General features: G+C 32.4%; 1 protein-coding gene across 7 annotated transcripts in view; it reads right to left on the bottom strand.

The window, feature by feature from the left end:
* Positions 1-22,092, bottom strand: part of heph (polypyrimidine tract-binding protein 1 heph) — a 316,994-nt gene that overhangs the window by 196,431 nt on the left and 98,471 nt on the right. For 3 of the 7 annotated variants that reach the window (XM_085196830.1, XM_085196825.1, XM_085196821.1), the window contains exon 2: positions 14,853-14,971. The exons of the other annotated variants lie outside the window; for them this stretch is intronic. In XM_085196830.1, coding sequence (XP_085052956.1) covers positions 14,853-14,876 — 24 coding nt within the window. In that variant the 5' untranslated portion in view covers positions 14,877-14,971. The remainder of the gene's footprint in view (positions 1-14,852; positions 14,972-22,092) is intronic. 7 annotated transcript variants of the gene reach the window in all.

A 22,092-nucleotide genomic window follows, 5' to 3' on the forward strand; every position in this document is an offset into this window, starting at 1 on the left:
TGTTTCCGCTCACGAACCTCGTAAATTATGAACTGTATGTTTTCCTGCAAGCCCTCGGGCCGAGCTTTAGCTGTGTTAAAACGAATTGAAAACCGGTAATCGAATGCGCGCAATGGGAGCTATGTCAATATTTTAAATTTAAATATCAAATGGAAATACCAGTTAATATTTATTTTACTGTATCCCATGTAACATCCATCTCTGTGTCGATTTTAAATAACGCAACTTGTTTTAAAACAAGAATATATTTTATTAACATCTCACCAGTTCTGTTATGTGGCTATCCGTAATGCGTACATTTGCATCAGTATGTACGTATTCACAGTGCTATGCCTATTATTATAAACGTAACGTTTTCATGTGCTTAGATACTTTTTATAGCAAGAAACTCTTAAAATAAACAAAAATTTAATATTTATGTACTGAATAGAGAAAAAGAAGAGACATGTTAAAATAAATGTGTTTTTACAAAATTTTGTAAATCATCACGTTCATATAAAATTAAACGCCTAAATCATCTTTTATGATGGAATATTAAGAAAAATATTTAGCACAAGATAAAGTACGTCGTAAGTTTGTTGTTGTAAAGGCCCTAACATCTTTTGCGTCATCTGACGACGCAGTTTGACGTTGAAATTAAAAAAGCGAAACAGCTGCTCACCTTAATTAGAATTTTCCGAATTATACAAAGTGGAATACCGCTGGGCGCAACTTTCGTTTTAGCTTAAATCTTACTGTTTTAATAAGATAAATTCGTTGCAAAATATAAGTTAATAAATATAAAATATGTAATTTCAGACACGTTTTGCATTTATATTTTAATTTAGAAATATATTAAAGTAAAACTATTTTTAGATAACATTTTCTAAGGAAGTTTTTACTTATGATTGCATGAGCCAACAGGTGGCGTTGGCTAAAAGCCAGGCCTACTAAGCCAAACAGTTTTAAGTATTAGGTTTCAGGCTTTAAGCTAGATATCCGATCATGCCTAATAGAGCTCTATTATGGCACGAGAACTAATTGAAATACAGTATTTCGATAGCATTATAATTACGGTGAACTTAATTCTGATAATGATGTGGTTATCTGTGTATTATATTTACAGTAAATCATATTATGATACCAAGAACCATTAAAATGTTAAATATTTTATATAAAGATGTATTTTTAGTAAGAATTCTGGTGATGAAAAACAGAAAAATGTAATAGCGATTCGAGATTTGTAATAAAATTGTAATCAAATAATGTTATTTTTTTCAATTATGTTTGGATTTTTATAGTAACACATATTTATAACATTTCACGTGAACATGACTTTATATAGCAATAGTAAAATATGCATTTATCAACATTAAATTTATTTTAACAATGTTCAATAACAACATTTCCCTGGGAGCTATGTTATTTCAAGTTAAATAATATAAAATTTCCAATAAGCATGCAAAATAAATATTTTCAATATGAACAGCCATATTATCTTTCTTGTAGGTAAATATGATTGAAATATATATTTATTGTGAAAGTTTATAATTGCAAGCAATTCCATTTTATATCTTTTATCAGGTAAATGGTGTAATTTATGCTTAACGTATTCACTGTTACGAGCATGCTGCATCTGTCATTCTGAACAAACGTAATTAAAACTTCATAAATATATTATGATTAATAATTATAATACTAAACGAAAATAGATACCAGTCGTACAAAATTTGTCTAGCTGACTAAATTAATTAGAACTGATAAATCATACGGCGAATGCTCAAAGCACAATAATCCGTCCATTTTCAGATAATCCACCTCCAATATACTAGTGTAGTGTACATCGTAATATTAACATTAGATTTTTTGACATATATTTACTAAAATTTTCTAGATACTTGTTTTTGGATAGTAAAAATTTGTAAATATCTCCCTACAGTTATCGTAGCTAACAATATAAAAAAGTTATCGTCGCTTGGACAGTTTCCAACAGGCGCGGATTCAAATTCAGCTATATTCAAAATTTTATACGTTTTCTAAAAAAATAAAAAGATTTTGTTTTAATTACATCTTAATAAGTTATATTATGTTTATAAATAAATTATAACGAGATTCAGTGTTCAAGTTAACGTTCCTAATATAAATAACAAAAAATCGTATCTTTTTACAACATGCAACAGTTGGTTAGCCAGCGCCAAAACATAACGTTGACAATCTTTATGGCGCGCCGCCAAGTGCTTACACGCAACGGCCTACGAAGCTCCGCTATAACTTTCGAGTTTTATCACAACTTTTGCATGATAACTGTTGAATTTACGAAAGAAATATAAGTTTTAAGTTAAAGTTTCATATAAAAATATCAATTGTATGAGACAAAGGTAAAGTTTTCCAAGTGCATGCAACAGGCTGCGAGTACCGAGACGTTAACAACGTTTGCTGGCGAGCGGCCAAGTTCTTACACGCTACGGCCTACGTGGCGCTGTTAACCTGTTACTTTTCAGTTTGCTTTTATCTATGCTGTTAAATGTCATTTTGCTTGGGTAGTTGAAAAGAAATCAAATACTTTGGTATTATGATAACAAACACTCTTAAATATAAGAAATTGTAGAATTATTAGATAATCTTATATTTATAATATTGCTTGTTTTTCCTCCAGCGTGTACCTAATAAAATATCATTAGTGTATATCTTAATAGTCCTATCCTACTACATGTATAAAAGTAAAAGTTTGTAAGGATGGATGTTTATTCCATTTACCCGCGGAGACTACTGAGGCCATCGTGGCGTGGGGCCACAGGGATGTGACTGTAACGAGACGGTTGTAGGTTCGATTTCCACTCGAGGGAATTAATTATTATTTTTCAGTAATTTTTAATAAATATATATTTTATTTCTATAAACATAAAGATATGATGGAGATGGCTATATAATATATTTATTGTTAAACAGAAATATTTCACGTGTATACATTGTTGAATTGCTTACTGAATGCAGTCCTTATAGCGACCAAAATAACAGATATATTAATTTTCTTAATTTTATCAACACCTGTATAAAACTTAATTAAATGAAAGACTAAAATATTATGTTAAAGTTATATACACAAATATAATCAAAGTTCAGAGTACAGCATATTATAATAACTCCTTTAAAATGTCTTAAAGAAAATCTTTTCATTATATTACGTACCGAGTGCCAGTCTTGGTGGTTAAGCGAGCGTATCGTTTCACAGTTACAAATTTTATTACTTTCCCCCTCCAAGCAAGAGTTTAAGGTGGGATGCACAATTTTTTTCTTTACAGTTAAATATAACTATTTTTTTAAATATGTACACTCTTGACAACTAAAAAACAAGTACAAGTAGGTATCTAAATTATTATTGCAATGAAAAACGTTTATGATAATGTTTTTCATGTCAATAATGACAGATTATTGTAGTATTCTTATGAAATAGTATTCTAAATATATAGAATACTCAAGACATATGCTAAAATATTTATCAGCAATAGAAACGTATTCAAAGAGAACCGCCGTTGTTACTGAAACAAAATACAAATAAGTAGAGGCTGAAAGTTATTCCAGTCGGTCGTTTTATCGGGAATCTTCGGAAACTTTTTAAGGTTTGATTTGTAACAAATCTTTGGTGAACTTATGTTTTGCTGGATGAGTCAATTTTTTACTGTTGTATGAAAGTAAACGTAGTTTCTCAAGTGTGTATTTCGTTGTCTGTCTGTTATTGTTATTTGACTTTAGTGCAACAGTGTGTCTTAATGTGTAACGGAGTGTAAGCTAAGTATTTAGCACTAAGTTCCTAGGTTCCCTTTGTATGGCTAGACTGCGTAATGATTAAAATTATGAATAATAATTTAATTTGTTTTTTTTTTACTTATTTAGCAAAAACGTTTAGTACAAATTGTATATATGTATGGATGGTAACTAGATTAATTGGAATGGATAAACTGAAATTAATATTAACATAGGTACAACAACATACACACTAGCTCTAAATTGATATTTTGCATTATTTTTATATACAACAAAATGAGTTTAAATAAAAAAAACTTTTTTAACAAGTCTCTTCAATATGCCATAGATCCGTAATTCGGTTACGGCTTCACGCTCCCGCAGCCCGGAGTCTACGCTTCGCTTCGTTTGAACCCCTTAGCTATGTAGATATTTGGGAATGTTTAAAGAGTTCGACGATTACGAAATGCTATTGCAATTTAATACTAGGTTTGAGTAACATAGCGATTCTAAAGTTAATATTATATTTAATTTACCTCCGTAAATCAACGGGAAAGGTGATATCCATTTTACCTTGTGCTGCAGATTGTTTTATTTTTGAAGAAAGTCTTGAAAGTCAACCACAATATTCTCCGTAGTAGTGGATAGCAGCCTAGTGTATACGTACATATGCCAGGCACATGCATGTTTATGACTTTGACACAAAATTTTCATCTCTAGCTGGAGGGCTTACCTAACTTGACTATAACACATGCTAGTGCTTAGTAAGCCAATGACTGATTTTCTCCTTTTAAATGTAAGTGTAGGCAATGTTCTCTGACTCCACATCCGCGGGTTGCATGTTCAAATCCCGTCGGGGTTACCAATGTGAGCAATAGTATCGTCGTAGAAGTATCCGACTAGATAAGCAGATGTTTTTTTTATCATTATGCTGTATTCCTGAAGATGTCACTCCGTTCTCCACTTTTTGCCCCAATTCCGCACACTGCATCTTGAGTGGTGGTCTCACCAAATTGGGGAAAGTTAAAATAACTTATTGCTGTGGGAGTTGATCTTGCGCAACGATAATCTAAAAAATATATATCTCTAATAGAAACTTTGCACTGGGTTGTATGAACTAACAGCCACTGGATGTGAGTAATCACATATAAGTACTACTTACTCTACGATGATAGTCGGCGACATTATTTAATTTATAAAACTGTGTTTTTCTATTTTACTCCTGAATTACGAGGAGAGGAATGAGAAACAACTCAAACAGCAAAAAGCACTCCAATCCAAATAAGTATTAATTGTATCCGGAAAAATTAAGAGCACAAAAAAATATTTTTACTTCCTAACATTGACTAAGAAAATTAAGCAGACGAAACGTAGCTGAGTTTTATTAAAGAATTAAGACTTCTCTAATTCAAAACCAAGAAAAGGGTTCCACAAAGCGTTTTTTCTGAAAAAAAAAAACTCTGTCCTCCTTTAAAGGATAAGTAATACTGTATAATATTGCGCTTATCCATTCCATAGGTTTGGGTTTTAATATCATTAAGGTACAATGCCGGTCGGGGACAGAAATGATCCGTGACGAAAACTCAGCGGCGGTATCAATTTAAAATATTTACCCTCGTTAAATCCTTTAAGAGACAGACAAGCGTGACGTGTTGGCTTAAACAAATACAACAAAGTAATTAGTACTTTTGCTGTTTTGTACTGAAGTTTCTGTGTTCACTATACTTAAATATATATATGTACATGATAATGCTCCTGTACCATTATGTTCGTTTGCTAATTTAATTTCAAATCACACTTTGTTTTAAAATTTTATTTTCAAACTGAATTAAAAATATGTTTGAAACATTTTATAAGAGAAGTCCCATTACGCAATTAGTGCAAGCGCGGTCTGTTCTACGTTAAATCAAAGGTTTCCATTACGTCACAAAGAAAGTTTGTGTCTAAAAATGTAAAGGAGGTTATTATGGTAAAAGCTTATGTTATTATTATGTTATATCTCTATTGAATTATTTATTTAGAAAGCTTTGTTTTAATCATGTTTTATATATATATATATAGATAGTAAGCCAACGTTGTGAAAACTAATTTACATTTCTTATTTGAGTTTCTTGTCAATGCTACTTATCTATAGTTTTTCCCGCGTTTTTTTTATAAATTATTATACAATTTTAATAACAGATTATAACATTTGCGATACTATATAAAGCACATACCTAAGTTGAATAATATATGTTGAAATATCACGTATTCTACAGCGAACAATTGTCATGTAAATTTTATATCTCCTACGTAAATATCGTAATCCCTTTCATAAGAGCTATAAACGCGGTGTAGTGATACCCGTCATTGCTAGTACCGGTGCCATTGTAGAGGGAGCATTGTGTGAGAGGATTGCTTTCTCAAGAAAGCGCAGGAATTGATTTTAAATTTTCTTCCAAGAACCTCTGAGAACTACGCAACAATAGTCCAATGGCTGGATCGAACGATGGAACATGTGGTATCTGCTATAATTAACTGTTGAGCCTCTTACGTAGAGATCAAATAAGATTCTAACGATATTTATTTCTAAGTATCGCTTTTCATTTTCCAAAGTAAATATAATACGTTAAGTATTGACGAGAAAAGTTTTACAACATTCAAGAAATAGCGGTGCCTGGTTACAAATTCATTAAAATATTTCAAGCTTCTAAAAACACTTTTATTTCGTACAAATTAATAATAAATACTTTTTTGTGAAAGGTATTCGCTAAAAAATAAATGAAGTCCATATCGTTAAGTCTTAAAAGGGAAAATATCGTTTGTTCTATAACGTAATGTAAGATTTTGTAGCCAGAGTTTAAGTTTGTGTTAAGTTAGTTTGTGAGTTAAGCACGACAGATTGTGGGTTTGATTCCCATTCGAGGCAATGAAATATTTAATATTTTCATATTTTTCGTTCTGGTGTCGAGCAGGAAAAGCGCGGCGTTGAGTTCCGCCACTCTCAACACACAATGCCTCCAGAATTCAGCGGAAAATGGGGAACGAAGTGTCTTGACACTAGCCTGTAATCTACTTGCTATGTACGGATTATAGCGAGATTCTACAAAAAAAGATTTTATAATAGGACTCAAATTATACAATAGCCGACAAAAGTCGTTAAGTTATATTAAACTACAACAATGTTCTATGAAAAATAAGCCACAACTATTTTCACTGTACCTACATACACCTATACCACGTGCAGAGTAACGAGAGGGAACACTAAAGTTTAGTGTTAAGATAACGTAACTCCATTGTAATACCCCGCCATATCCACATTTTCATATTCATTGACCGTAAAAATATTTTCTATTTTGCGAGATTGAATTTCGCTAACATTGTTTGTAGGCGCGCCCCAGGTAGAGGACCACGAATTTTATTTTATGGGAACACAACACTTGCTCATCTCTGTTATAGTTTTTGTCGGTATTTACGGGAGACGTCATTTATCCACCATACTACCTTATAGGTATTAAAGAAATTTGAACCAAGTTAGCTTATACAAATACCTTCAAATATAACAATATAAAATTAGAGCTTTTGTTAATTTTTTTCTAAATTATTAATAGTTTTCAAAAATAATATCGTGGGCTTACTGTTATTACACCTTCTATTGGTCGTGGTAATGCTTGTGCAATACCCACCTGACGTGTTTTTATTATGTTTCGTTTTCCCAGACTCAATACGTCAGATCAATCATCCCATTCTCTCTATACTCCACTAGAGTCCCCGCGTTGCAGGAACCCGGTGAACATATTTTTTAAAATTTAGTTTTAGTTATTACTTATTAAAAAAACTGCATAGTCAAGTTTAATAACTAAACTACTCACAATAATTTGGTGCAAATAATGACGTTATTGATTTTAAACACTTAAAGAAATATTTCTATTCTGTAAATAAGTCATTATTTTATGAAGTACAAATGTAATAATAAACTTATTATAATAAAGTTAATTTACAATACGATGTTCTCATTATTTTACTTTTGATTATAACGTTTGCTTTGTACTTTGTATTTAGTTTGTCCGAGAGACTGTGTGTGCATATACATTTCTATTATTTAATAATCCTAACACATTTCCAGCTATTCAGTTAGATACATAACAACTTCAAAATAAATACTTATTTAGATAACGTAAAAAAAATTTTACGTAGCGGGATTTGGACCCGCGTCTCTTTGAAACCGTCTAATATTTTTAATTAGAATAAGACTTTAAAAACGTTAAAAAAAATTCAAGATATATTTGTTTTAAAGCTTTATATTCATATATAAGTTTAAGTATATACACATGTTTTATTCATAAAATATGTACAGATGATTGAAAGTTACTACTCATTTAGGAGGTGTTTTGTAAAATTTTATTTATTGTCATTTTATATTATAGGAGATTTGCCCTAAAAATTGGACTATGTGTCCAATTTTTATCATTTGGGCCACATACTTATTTTATTAAGTACGTCTCTTAATAATAGTATATTAATCATTTTAGCAAAATATATTTTATCGTGGGATTTTAAGATTTGAAGTTATTCTTGGGTCTGTTTAGACAAAATTCGATGAAAAGGGAGCGATAATTCCGTACTATCGATCTAATTTTAGTATGACAATATATACCATAAATATGTTTCAAATATATCTAACAAAATATTACTTAAAATGACGAAATGATAACATTGTAAGATACATTTATATACAATTACGACGACATTCGACCGAGGCTTACAAAGCTAATCAACGCACTTAATTATGCGATAAGGTAATTGAAACTAGATACAGACTGCCAACAGAAATGAAACCACAATAAGCTATTAGGAAGGTTAGGCAGAGCGATTCGCTCTAATTACCTTGCATGCTAATCACTGGTGGATTATATCAAAGCAACTCAAAATAAACAAATCAATCAAGGTATTGAATGAGCATGCCATTAGTTGCATATAAAAATATTAAACTTTTTATTATGAAACTATTCTAATATTTGTACAAGTTATTAAGAATATTCGAATTATATTAGTTCACGTCTTCACGCTCTATCCCGCATACAGCAAGTTATATAGAAGGATTCGTATGCCAAAAAACGTCGATCCCTCACTTTCCGACCACTTTTTCAGGCATTGTGTGTGGAACTCAATAAGTCTTATTACCAAGAAAGGGCCTTATTTCTCCAAATGATAATAATTCATATCTCTGAGTAGGAATCGAACCTATAGCCGTCACGCTTACAGTCAGACAGTATGCCGGTTGAGCTATGAAGGCCTCAATATTAATAAAACCAAAAAACTTGTTACCTATGTATTCTGTTTCAGCAAAGGCAACAATCATATGTATTACGTACATTTCTCATGTTAAAATTACTAAATTAGTTTATAATTGATGGAAAAAAAATAAACGAATACTTTAGTATTTTTTTTATAAAAATATCTTTGATTATGCCCTGGACGATATAATATTTACTTTATAATGTATTTATTATTCTCCACGATACCTCATATTTTGTTTAATATTTTCCATTCGTTTCACCTGGCTATTATTTACATGTCCGGGCGAGTGTGCATTGCGTAAATATCAATCTCAATTAATTAATTATCATTATGGACCAAGATTTAAGTATAAAATTATGATATGGATCGTTCTATAGTATTATTATATAAAAGTAATAAATAAATTTACAGACTAAAATACTGTTTAAAACTTATTGTAACATAAAACTTGTCATTCCTTGGTTGGAAGTATACCTAATATTCATATTTCTATAGTTTGTTTCATATACGAACTCAATTAAAGTATATACATAATATTAATATGAAAAAATGTATGATATTATTGTTTTATATATCATCCTAATTATATAGGTATTTTTTATCTATGCGATATGTCACTTTTTTGTAATCGCAATACGCAAAGGAAGCACAGATTATGCAATTCCGTTTACACCGTTCCGTTCCGTTGGCACCATTAACATTCATACGTCTTATGTGAGCGCGTTCCTTGATTCCATATTAGAGAAACGCAACATTCGTGACGTCATTGTCTCTTCACATTGTATACTATTCACCTGCAATTCCTATTGTCCATCCGATTGATTACAATCCCCATTCAACCGGTATGTACTAACGGCGCATGTACGACAAGTAACCATACTCGCATATACGTATGTACTATATGAGGCTATTATGTAATTTAATACATAGCTTTAAGCCGATTAATATTGCTTATTGTGTTTAATGGTCTATACTGTTATTAGCTCCATCCCCTCACGCAAATTTACCATTTTTGAATTTAATTTCATCATTGGTTATTCTGATCGGTGCATAGCTGTAACGCTAATTGATTGCAATAATTACTATGTCCATTAATGTTATTTGTAAAGTATTGGTAGTTTGTTTTATACCTGAAATATTAATTGCTTTGTATATCTTATTAGGCTTGAATTCTGTTTTAAATTAGTATGAAATTATTCTAAATTGTTTTCCCAATAACGATCATAAATAATAAATTTTACAGTGGCTAGCTTATTACCAATTGATGTTTGCTAAGTGGATCCAATTGAAATAAATAAAGGATTGATAATTTCGGTCGCTTCATTATTATAATGAATGCCCAAATCAAGATGAGATTTGCCTCAAAATATCCTACTAAAATCTAACTTGAGTACGAAATGTAGGGCGGGGAAGACTAAATTGCCCTTATTTTTCTTGAAGCACGAAATTCACAAACTTGTTGTGAAGAGTTAGGACCAAACTCAAAGGATACATAAATCTGCTACGATATGAACATCAAATATCTCTTTTTATATTGGAAATAGGAGTTTTTTTAACTTATGTTTTTTCAATTTTAATTAAAACAACATTATGAATATAAAAATAACAAACAACAATGTACATGACATTCATGAACATTAACGCATTTCTCACCAATGCAAAAAAAAAGAAGAAATCGTTATACAATCCGCTGAGTGTCTAATACAGAATCAATGAGGTGACAAATTTCCGCTTTAACTAACGATCATCTTCCATCAACTTCATAACTCATCTATTCAATATCTTAAAAAATCGTGGCATGACATTTTTTCCATTAGTTGGCACCCTCGGGATAAATCGGCGACCTGTTGCGGGTGGAACGTGTGCCGAGGTCTCATCTCGCGATTTAGTGGAGACCAAGGAAATTGTTCTTTTGTTTACTTTACCACTTCAGAAGTATGTTTTCGTGTTAGTGCGTGAGAGGCGTGATTTTTTGTGAAGGAAAAGAGGCTTAGCTACTAAATTTTGTAAAATATTTATCTATTAATATTATTCGTAGGTTATAAAAATGTGGCATACACATACGATCTTTTGATGATGACTAACGTAATTAATAACGAATAATAATCTGTGTAGTAATTCTTCATTCAATCTTTTTTTACAAGTACCTATTACATTTTTAACGTAATGACAGTGAGTGAACCTGTTCAGGTTATGGAGGCGAAAAAAAAAGAAATATAAAAATATACATTTTAGTACTTTTTAATCCACATGAAATTTAAACCACAATGAAAATAAATGAACATTAAAGATACAGAAAATAAATATTTTATACCAATAAATATATGCATAAGTAGATAACCTCCCTCAGAACAATAGGAACTTAATTTAAAAGATATAAAACTTTATTCCGAGCATTACAAGACTTCCTCATCTATTATACCTGTCATTAACAAAGGCACAAGGTGAAACAAAGACTTGTCCGGCATTGAAGAACCTTTCTGACATGAAAGAGACCAAGAGCTATCGAAAACATCGAATAATACCTTTACGGCATATCGATCACGACAGATTTGATTTTCTTACAATGCTTCTATAAAATGTACAATGTAGATAAATAATACTGTAGTTTATATTTTTCTTACTTTGTGACCATTTTCAAACTACTTCTAGCTAAAAAGATTATAATGTAGAGAGAAAATGTAGAGCTAAAAGCTGTCTAGATAATGTTTTTTTGCAATGAGAGTTGCGGAAGTTAACGCCGCGTTTTGTTTAACTGAATCGGAAAAACGTAAAAAATTTAAATGAAAATAGCCAGGGTCCCTCTGGCTACCCTGCTACGTATAGGACACAGCCTAGTATTTGTAAAATCGGGAAATATTTTTTTGTCCAATAAAAATGTTTGAAAATTTAGACCTTCGTGGCGTAGAAGGTCACCGTCAACTGGAAACAGACTGATGGTGATAAGACACTCCGTTCCTGTTAAGTCACTTAACAGGAACGGAGTGCCGTTAGTGGCGGAACTTAACGCCGCGCTTTCCCCGTTACTAAAGCGAGGAAATAAAAATATTAAACACCATTACCGTTAGGTATAAGAAATAAATTAAATTTAATACAATAAGTACACAATTACTAAATTAGGAAACTAGTATTACACAATTAGATGTTAGCGGTGACATCCGGCTGCGACGGCTTAGCATACTGTGGAAATGAACACGTGAATATTTAATAGCATTACACTTGACCAACCGATACCTAGCGTGGTACATGATGAATTTATATCTTTCGTATAGAGTACCTATACCTGTGTATAATTCATACGAAAATCTTATAAAAGATATCAAAAATGTAGTGTTAGACAGTCCGTTGCCATTACGGTGTGGTGGAACTCAACGCCGCGCTTTGCCTCAACACCAGAGTGAAAAAATGAAAATATTAAACATTTCATTTCCTCGATTAGGAATCAAATCCACAATCTATCATCATCATATCATATCATCTATTACATTCACACACATATACCCCTGCGCCACGACTGGCCTCAAATCTAACTTTAGAATATTATAACGTTAAAGCTTCAAAAGCCACCACATCTACTTTTTCATTCACCTCATTTAATGCACAATCTCGTACAATCCAATTAAGCAGATACCGTGGAAATCTTTTCAACCAAGATCTCGTAATGTGAACCAGGCTACTAAGTAACCTGTTCCCATTTTACTCACATTCACATCTAGAGCGATTCAATGTGAAACACCTGTGATCATTTACGATGTGCGAACGAACATTGTAGCAAATATAGGAATTATTATTTTATTGTTATACTCTATGACGTAATGGACTAACTAGTGGGCAATAAAAAATTTATGTATGCATTGGCGAGTTCAGAAGTATCTATTTTTTTAGCTTCCCGCTGTATCCTGCGCATAGCAGGGTAGACAGAAGGAACCAGGGAACCTAGTGTTAAGACTCTCCGATCTCTTTAAGATACTTCCGCTCCCTACTTTCCGCCGAATTATGGAGCCATAGCGTGTTGAGTGGCGGAACTCAACCGGGACTCGAACCTATCGCGTTGACAATCGCACGCTTGTGCCCCTGAGTCACAACTGATCTCTATAATATATGACTTACAATATTTTATTAAGTTTTCTGTTCCTACTTTTTCAAGCCATAAATGCAAGTATTTTAAGCACGAATGTAATCGGTTTACCATGAAATCGTACATATAATACAGAAGTAGTCGCTTTTATCTTTCCATATGTACATTTTATTTTAACTGAATTACAAAACTCAATCAATTTTCGAGTAAATCTCGTATTAAGCTCCTTTGTATTAGCGGTTCATATATTTACAGCAATTTTACTGTTATCCATAATAACTTTAATATTAAAAAATATATTTTTTAATTATTTTTACCAATGAAAAAGATAATTCTTTTTATCAGTGAATCTAATATTAGGTATAAATATTTTTTATTTAATAAAAGAAATACTTATGTTGATAGACACATTATACATATAATAAAATAAAATAGTCATTGTAACTCTTCAAAAGTATAAAGAACTCCAACACCACGTCACTATCCATAAACATAAGAGAACTTCATTCAGAACAAATATATGAAACGAAACATAACTCAAAGCCACTCCAGATATTAACCATTCTTTTTAACTTACGTACAGTCTGACAAATGATTATTTAGCGGGAGCAGGTGTCTTTGCAAGTCGTAGTCGTGGTCGCTTAGAGATATGAATCAAGACGTACAAAGCTAAGGATACAAAACATATGTACATATATCGCTTATTTCAAGGAGGAGGACGAGATTATTTATTTAAGTGTGCGTCTTAAGTTAATTAAGAAAGTAACTTTTGTTATTTATACGTAAATTGTTTCATAAGGCTAATCTTTGAATAGCTAATTCTAAAATTTATTCTCTATAGCCAATAGTAAAATGTAAATTACACTAATATATTAATTTGAAGACGATACATACAGATTAAATAAGAAAGAAAACAAGTACTTGCTCGTTAAATTAAATTATACGTTTACTATATTAAAAAAAATTATATGTTATAAATCGTGAAGGATCTTATTCACTCTAAGAAAGTGTTTCTAACGCCAAAGCTGTGATTGTCTAATCTAAAACTTAGGTTCGTGTCTAAAAGAGTAAACATATGGGTATGTACGTATAAAACCTACCTAAGTAAACTGATCTCGAGCCAGCAGGTAGCAAAGCGTAGGACAAACTACTAAAAGAACACGTTATTTTCCGGACACATCAAGACGTTTAGTGTTGGTGTAGAGCTATTGACGATAAGTTTGGTCAATTTGGAATTCTAATATAAATTAAACTTTACTTGAATAAAACTATGTAGCATAAAACTATATAATAACAATTTTACTATATGTTTAATTAAAGTGGGACAATGGTTGCAGCTACTGTCTATAAAATGTCTACAAATTGACAGAGATTATGACAAAAACACAAGATAAAAAAATCAACATTTTTTAAAAAGTGCTAGTGCAAATAATATTCTATGCGTGCATCATTAGCATATCATCTCTTTGTCTAAGCATTTGAATACGACATGCGAAAGGTTGCAAAAATGTATATAACATAAATTCTTAATATTTTTTAGTGAACGAAAAGAAAACGTGTAGAAATTTTAACGTAGCGGGATTTGATCTCACGTCTTTTGGAAATATTCAAGCCTTCTAACCACTAAGCCATTCGCTTTCATCAAGCTACGTTAAAATTCTTATACGATTACTACAACTTTTATTATCGGAATCCCGCTACGGAAAAAATTTAGAAAACGCAACAAACTAAAAATGTTAACAATAAATGTGTTATTTTAAAATAAACCTACATGTTTAAAACTTTGGCATTTCATTTCAAGAATTCCATGTTATCGATGTAGCAAGTCACTTCCCTACAAGGCGGGCGGGTAACGGGCGGACGATTAGCCGTGGTGTTTCTCTGGCCGCCCTGGAAATAGAAAATAAAGGCCGTGTGACATGAGCGGTTGTGCTTTCTTTACTTGAGCGAGCTAAAATGTGTTACTTTAGAATTTTTGGAACTTTTGCATCTTTTAAGAATATGTAGGTATTTGAATATTTATGAAAATATGCTTATTTAGGTGAAAGTCAAAGTCAAATGAAAGTTATATAATTTAGTAATTTACCAAACGTATGACGGAAGTTTACAAATATTTTTTTCATACATAAACATAAAAAAATTAAAACACACCCAAATAAAATAAAAATCAAATAAAAATGATCGATAAGTACAAAAATGTTACTGGAACAGTGAAAATAAAATATAATTATTTTGGGGAACTAATGACGTTATGGTTGTGGGCGTTACAGCGATAAACGATCGCCGCCTATTGACGCGCCGCCCACTGCAAACATTCAAAATGCTGATTTATTGTTCTGATTGACATAAATAGCTAGCAAGTGTAATTGTACCTATAAGAGATTTCATTTAAATTAATATAACTACACCATTATTATTTTATTTTTGTTTTTTTTATGTCTTACAAACTATTAGATATGTAACTACCATTAGTAATAGTACCATTAGGTACATACATACTCGTATGTTAAAAATTATGTTTTTTTACTGAGAAAGAAGAGTAATTCATCTAGTATAATAATAATTATAAACATAATTTAATACAAATAATATTTAAAAAATATATATATACATTACTTTCTCTACTATACTTGCCCGTCAGAACACTCGCAGTTCGAGTTAAACATCCAAGTAAAACGCGCGTTCGAACGTGACCGCATTATTTATGCAGATGTCCCCTGTCCCCTGTCCTCTCACTCGTGTGGGGACGTCCTCAGAAGAATTCAACTAGCGTCTCCTAACGCTCTTATTGAACACAAACAGAAAGCCCAGGGCTTAGTAAATATTTGGTGTACACATCACGCTGCCGCTTAATAAAGATTACGAGATTATGTTACGTATCGCCTTGACCTAGCCCTCTCAGTGAATGAAATCGATAAAAATTTTCAGTGGATAATTTTTTGCCAAAATTTATATATTTTATATAGATTGTTTTCAATACTATGGTAATTGTCCAATTTATATGAACACCTAAAATTTGATAATAACATGTACTCATATTTTAACTTTAACACTTTAAAACAGTACAGGATAGACAGAATATCAAGTGTAGATACACTCTGGTATCTAAATATCTCATCTTAAAAATATGCCGTGGAAATAGGTCATACCTACTACTCTACTAAATACTATCATTATTATCTATATATATATAAAAGGACTTGTCCTCACTGACTGAGGTAAGACGCACGCACAGTCGTAACCGCTGATAGTGGAAACGTGAAATTTGGACAGATGTTTACTTTCGTAATCTGGACATCCACTAAGAAGGGATTTTGAAAAATTTTAATCCTAAAGGGGTAAAATAGGGGCTCAAAGTTTGTATGGAAAAAAATTTAAATCGGCACCGATTCTTATAAAATTTTAAATTTAGATTTTTAAAAGTATTTAATTGAATACGTGTTTTATAGTTTTCTAGAATTCTTCCCCTAAGGGTGCAAATAAGGGGTTGAAAGTTTGTATGGACAAATTCTTAAATCGCCACCGATTTTTATAAAATTTGACATTTAGACTCTTAAAAATATTTAATTGAACATATGTTTCATGGTTTTTTCGAATTCACCCCCTAAGGGTGCAAATAAGGGGTTGAAAGTTTGTTTGGACAAATTCTTAAATCACCGCCGATTTTTATAAAATTTGAAATTTAGACTCTTAAAAATATTTCATCGAATACATGTTTCATGGGTTATTTGAATTCACCCATAAATACGCATGCGAAGCTGCGCGCGTCCGCTAGTATAATATATAATTGTCTAGTCTACACCTGCATCGTCGCGATATGTATGTATAATTGTACATACCTCTGAAACAGTTGCCACAGACCTACATTCGGTTTAATAAACAAGATTTATGAGAGCGGCGTAGTCGGACGTCTGTCTCAAGCACTTAACCGCCATAATATTCATAGAGAAAAATCATAGTTTATGACTAACAATCTTTTCAGAGAAAGCTTCTTACGCCCGTCCCGAGAGAGCTGCAACGCATTAATATTACTTACACTATAAATAAGTTTTATTTCATTATTTTCGGTAAATATAACGTCGGGCTATCTTTAACTGAGAGGCAAATATAAATAAATCGAATAGAATACTTTTAATTTATCGTCTTATTGTAATATAGATTTTTTTACCAGGAAATAATTATCGATATGAACAAAACAATCATTGTGTCTAACCAAATCTTATATATGTCTGCACTATATCTAATGTTTTATTAATTGGGCAAGAATTTAACCTTCCCATTATATCATGTTTATTAAACATAATTATTCGCTTGTTTTCATCATGAAGCCTATGCGTAACAAAACGATTAAAGAGACCTTTTTGCGGATAATATTTAATTGCCTATTACTGTTAACATTCCCTGTAGGATGTAGTTTATGATATTATATTCATAGGTAATTATTTTGTGAATACACACAAAAAGTCTTATTATTGATGAAATTATTGATGGTAATAATGCTAATAGAATAGATATTCTTTAAAAAAGAAAGAAGCTCTAATATATCAGTATAAGCGTTATACATATATATTTTTTGCTTTTTTTTCTGTATTTTATTGGGAATCATCATCTTGATATATGAACATACAAACATTCCCGTGATTACACGTCCACACGCGTAATTACACATCCATATATGTAACTACTTAACTACACATCACACGTGTGGTCGTATATTTGTTTACATATTCACGCATGTAATTAGACATCCATATATACGATTTAACATCTACACGTGTGATAACACATCCACACTTGTGATCACATATCGACACATGATATAATATACGAGTATCATACTCGTATCTTAACACGAATCAGACATCCACACATCGACTCGTATGTTTGTGTGTGTACGTTTATGAGATGTGATCACACATCCACACACGTGTTCACAAATCCACAAATACGATCACACATCTACTCGTGTAATCAGCCCAATAAATAAATTAAAATTACTAATGACTTTATCTCTAAATACGTGATCTCTTCCAGCAATTTATAAATCAATACATTTAATTTAAAAAGCCCGTGTCTTCCACTTCTCCTAAAATGTATTATTAAATATTTCTTAAATAAAATTTAATGAGTAATAATTACTTGTTACTCATTAAATTATTAATTACTCCTTAGGACCCATAAACTTTTTTAAGAAAGAATTCTTTATATGTGTCGTTTTTCACACGAATTTTTCATTTAGGGCATTTCATATTTCAATAAACGTACATAGAGGTGTATATATATACTTTTTACTGCTTTTATCACGATTTATATACGTTATTTATATTTTTATTTCGACATTTCGAATACTTTGTAGTGGTTTGTGGTTATGGTTAAATTGTATGTTTAAAATATTTTAAATTCGTTACACACAAACAGTTACAGGCAAAACACGTTACAGGCAAAAATTTTATGAAAATCTGTAGTAGTAACTTTATTTTGAAAAAATAAATGGTTATGTTAATTTCTAATATTACACATGTGTAGATTATCTTTGAAAGATAATAAAGAATATATTAGTAGTATTTTCATACTCATAAAAAAAAAGATTTTATAGCTAAGTAAGAATTTTAATAACAAATTACATAAAAAGGCTCACCTAAATATTATCTTTAAAGTCCATTTATGTACGTAGTATAAACAAAGCCTTCGAAATCAATCATCAACCTAAATCTCTATTAGCCCTCTAAACGTATAAACGTCTCTATGGACAAAATCCACAAACACGTTAGACAGGTGCCCGCGTCACATCATTTTGAAAAGGGAAAAGCTTAGGTATAAAGATTAGAGGCATTAGAGTTAGTAAATCAAATAGTGGAATCACTTGTTGGTTCTACCAAAAATCAAGAGTGAATAAATCTATCATTCAATAAGCGGGCGGCGAGGCGATTTGTCATGGCGACCCTCTTAATGTTTTCGCGGGTCGCTTGTCTCCCTTAAGTTTCTTTCTTTTGTAATTTATTAAATGTGAAATCATCATTTTAAATAATTTGCCTGATATTTGAATGGGGAAATGAAGATTAATGTTATTGTATACGGCGTCATTTCAGAGAAGTTATATATATTCATTCTATTCTTACTAAGTTTAGATGTTTATTTTTTAACTTAAAGATTTTTAACGGAAAAGTAAAGAAAATACGTGTGTTGATACGGCATTGCAGTTCCCAATTTTCATCTCTCGTTTCCGGAACTCATGCATTTTCCATATTTAGATTTTATATTTCTATATGTTTAATATAGTCGATAGTCGACTATAAATATAAATGTACGGTATATTTTAGTACTATCTATATACTTATCCAGTCTTGATTTATAATATGGAATACCTCCAAATAGAAAGGGGTAAGAGATGAGTTTGTGTGGAAATGTTATTAGCATGCAGCAAACACGTAAGTATTTAGTAGGTATCTTTATATATATAAAGATACCTACTAGGTATATGTATATACATTAAAGTTATGTAAAAGGTAAAAAAAAAAATTCAATTTCAATAGCTTTAGTACAGTTAATACACACATACATACATTGTTGTGATAAAAATATGAATAAAAATTAATTAAATATGAATAGAAATTTGTTGTATTTTTATTCGACTCTATTTTATGTCGATGGTAGTAATTAAAATACGGTATTACTCAATATACTATATAAGCTAAACAATAACTTATTATTAATAGTACAGTACGTACCTTTTTTTTTTTTTTTTTTCCGTGGGGAAACCCTTTTACGGGTATCCGCATGCTGGGTGAATTGCGATGCGGATTATGTGAGACTCATGCTTCTGCATCCTACTCACTAAAACCCCACGATGGTCCATCACTCTGCATTTTTTCGAAGCCGCGGGAACACTTTCGTACTCTACCGTAACTTCGCAGCAGTTGCTTATTTCGCTAAGCACTTCTTTTTGTATCTTTCAATAATTATTGACCACGTGCCATAACCGACACGCGTCTCTTCTCAGGGATATTTACTTATGCGACGGCAGCTTCCCCATATCTGCCGTCTATGGATCCCTTCTAAGGGGGCTGCAAATTTGCATTATCGCGTCGTCTGCGCCCTACTCTCCTGCAACGAATAGAACCAGATAAAGCCTCTCTCTCTCTGATTTTTTCTGCTGCTTCCTTTTGCGTCATTACGTATTCACAATATGCGACCGTCTCATTCCATGACTGCTCATTCTGGACCATAGCTTTTACTACAGCCGATAGTGATAAGTCAGCGCCAAGTGTCTTAATTAGGTGTTGTCTCGGTTGTTCCCACTTAGGACATGCTTGTAGCGTGTGCAAGGCAGTATCTTCTGAATCTCCGCATTCATGACACCGCGTCGATGTTTCACGTCGAGCAATATTGCACAGATACTTTCCAAAACAACCGTGCCCCGACAGCATTTGTACAAGGCGATACGTCAAATGTTTTTTATTATTCACTACCCACTCCCTCAATATTGGGCGGATTGCTTGGATCGTTTTGGTTCCAGCACTTGGAGTCGCTAACCGATCATTCCATTCTCGAATCAGGTGTTCCCAGGCAACCTGTCTGATCTGATTTATACTCATTAAATTATTATTTGTACCACGATTGTCGGGTTTTTCAAAGTAAATCGCAGCTAGGACTCTAGCGTCCAAGTCCCAAGGCGGGGTACCCGCGAGAACACATGCTGCTTCGTACGAGATTGTCCGATAGCCTCGGATAACCCTTATAGCCATAACACGCTGCGGACGTCGTAACTGTGCTCTATTTTTTGTATTCAGAGCATCGTACCATGCTGGAGCACCATACAGCGCCATTGATCGAACAACTCCCACGTAGAGGCGACGGCATTCTATATTAGGCCCGCCTATATTTGGCAGCAAGCGGCCTAACGCACTAGCTGTAGCAACAATCTTGGGTGCTAGCTGTCGAAAATGTTCTACAAACGTCCATTGGCTGTCCAGAATGAGACCTAGATATCGCATAGTCGATTCCACTGGAACGTATACCCCTTCTACTAGTAAATGTGCTCCTTGAGGAGGCCTACGCCTAGGTCTATGAAAACAAAGAGCTTTTGACTTGCCAACCGATACCTCTAAACCAAGTTGTCAAATTTTCTGTATAACCACGGAAACAGCTACTGAAGCCGTTCTTATTGCTATGTCAATATTTTGACCTTGAGCCACTACCAATGTATCGTCTGCATAGCACAGAACATTTACACCTGGCGGCATTTCTCCGCGAAGCACCCAGTCATATGCGATATTCCACAGGAGCGGTCCAAGTACCGAACCCTGTGGAACACCGCACGACATTGCCAAGTTTTGCCAACCAATTTGTCCCATAAAAGATACTTTCCGGTCAGTTAAATAAGAACTGATAATTTGGCAAAGGTAGGATGGTACACTGTGATACTTTAAGGCCTCTTTTATACATTCCCATGGAAGAGTGTTAAAAGCATTGGCTATATCTAATGATACTGCCAGGGCAACACCTCCTTGACTAACCACTTGTTCTGTAAGAGTCCTCACTTTCAAAATTGCGTCAATCGTAGATCGGCCTGCACGAAAACCAAACTGTCTATCGGATAAATCGATCCCACCAGATGACATATTCTGTACAATACGAGCAGCAATAACTCGTTCAAAAAGTTTTCCTACTTCATTAAGCAGAACTATAGGCCGATAAGATGATGGATTATCTGGCGGTCGGTTGTCTTTTTGTATTAGTATTAAGTGTCCATCTTTCCATAATGAAGGGAAAATACCCTGTTCAAGACATGAAGTGAACAGCCTGCGTAATCGTTCCTCAGTACAGTACGTACCTAATACAAATATTATAGAACTACAAAAATATATCAAGGCCATCACACTTAACGAGACTCATTATGGATTCGATCCCCACTCTTCACGAGTGAATTATTTATATTCCCTTTTTGGATAGACAAACCGCGGCGTTCAATTTCACTGATTACACTACGTTTCACAATTCGAAAAGAAAGT

The sequence above is a fragment of the Heliconius melpomene genome, chromosome 13 (genome assembly GCF_056956725.1).
Source record: "Heliconius melpomene rosina isolate 202511_hmr_F chromosome 13, ASM5695672v1, whole genome shotgun sequence".
In the NCBI taxonomy this organism is placed as follows: Eukaryota; Metazoa; Arthropoda; class Insecta; order Lepidoptera; family Nymphalidae; genus Heliconius; species Heliconius melpomene.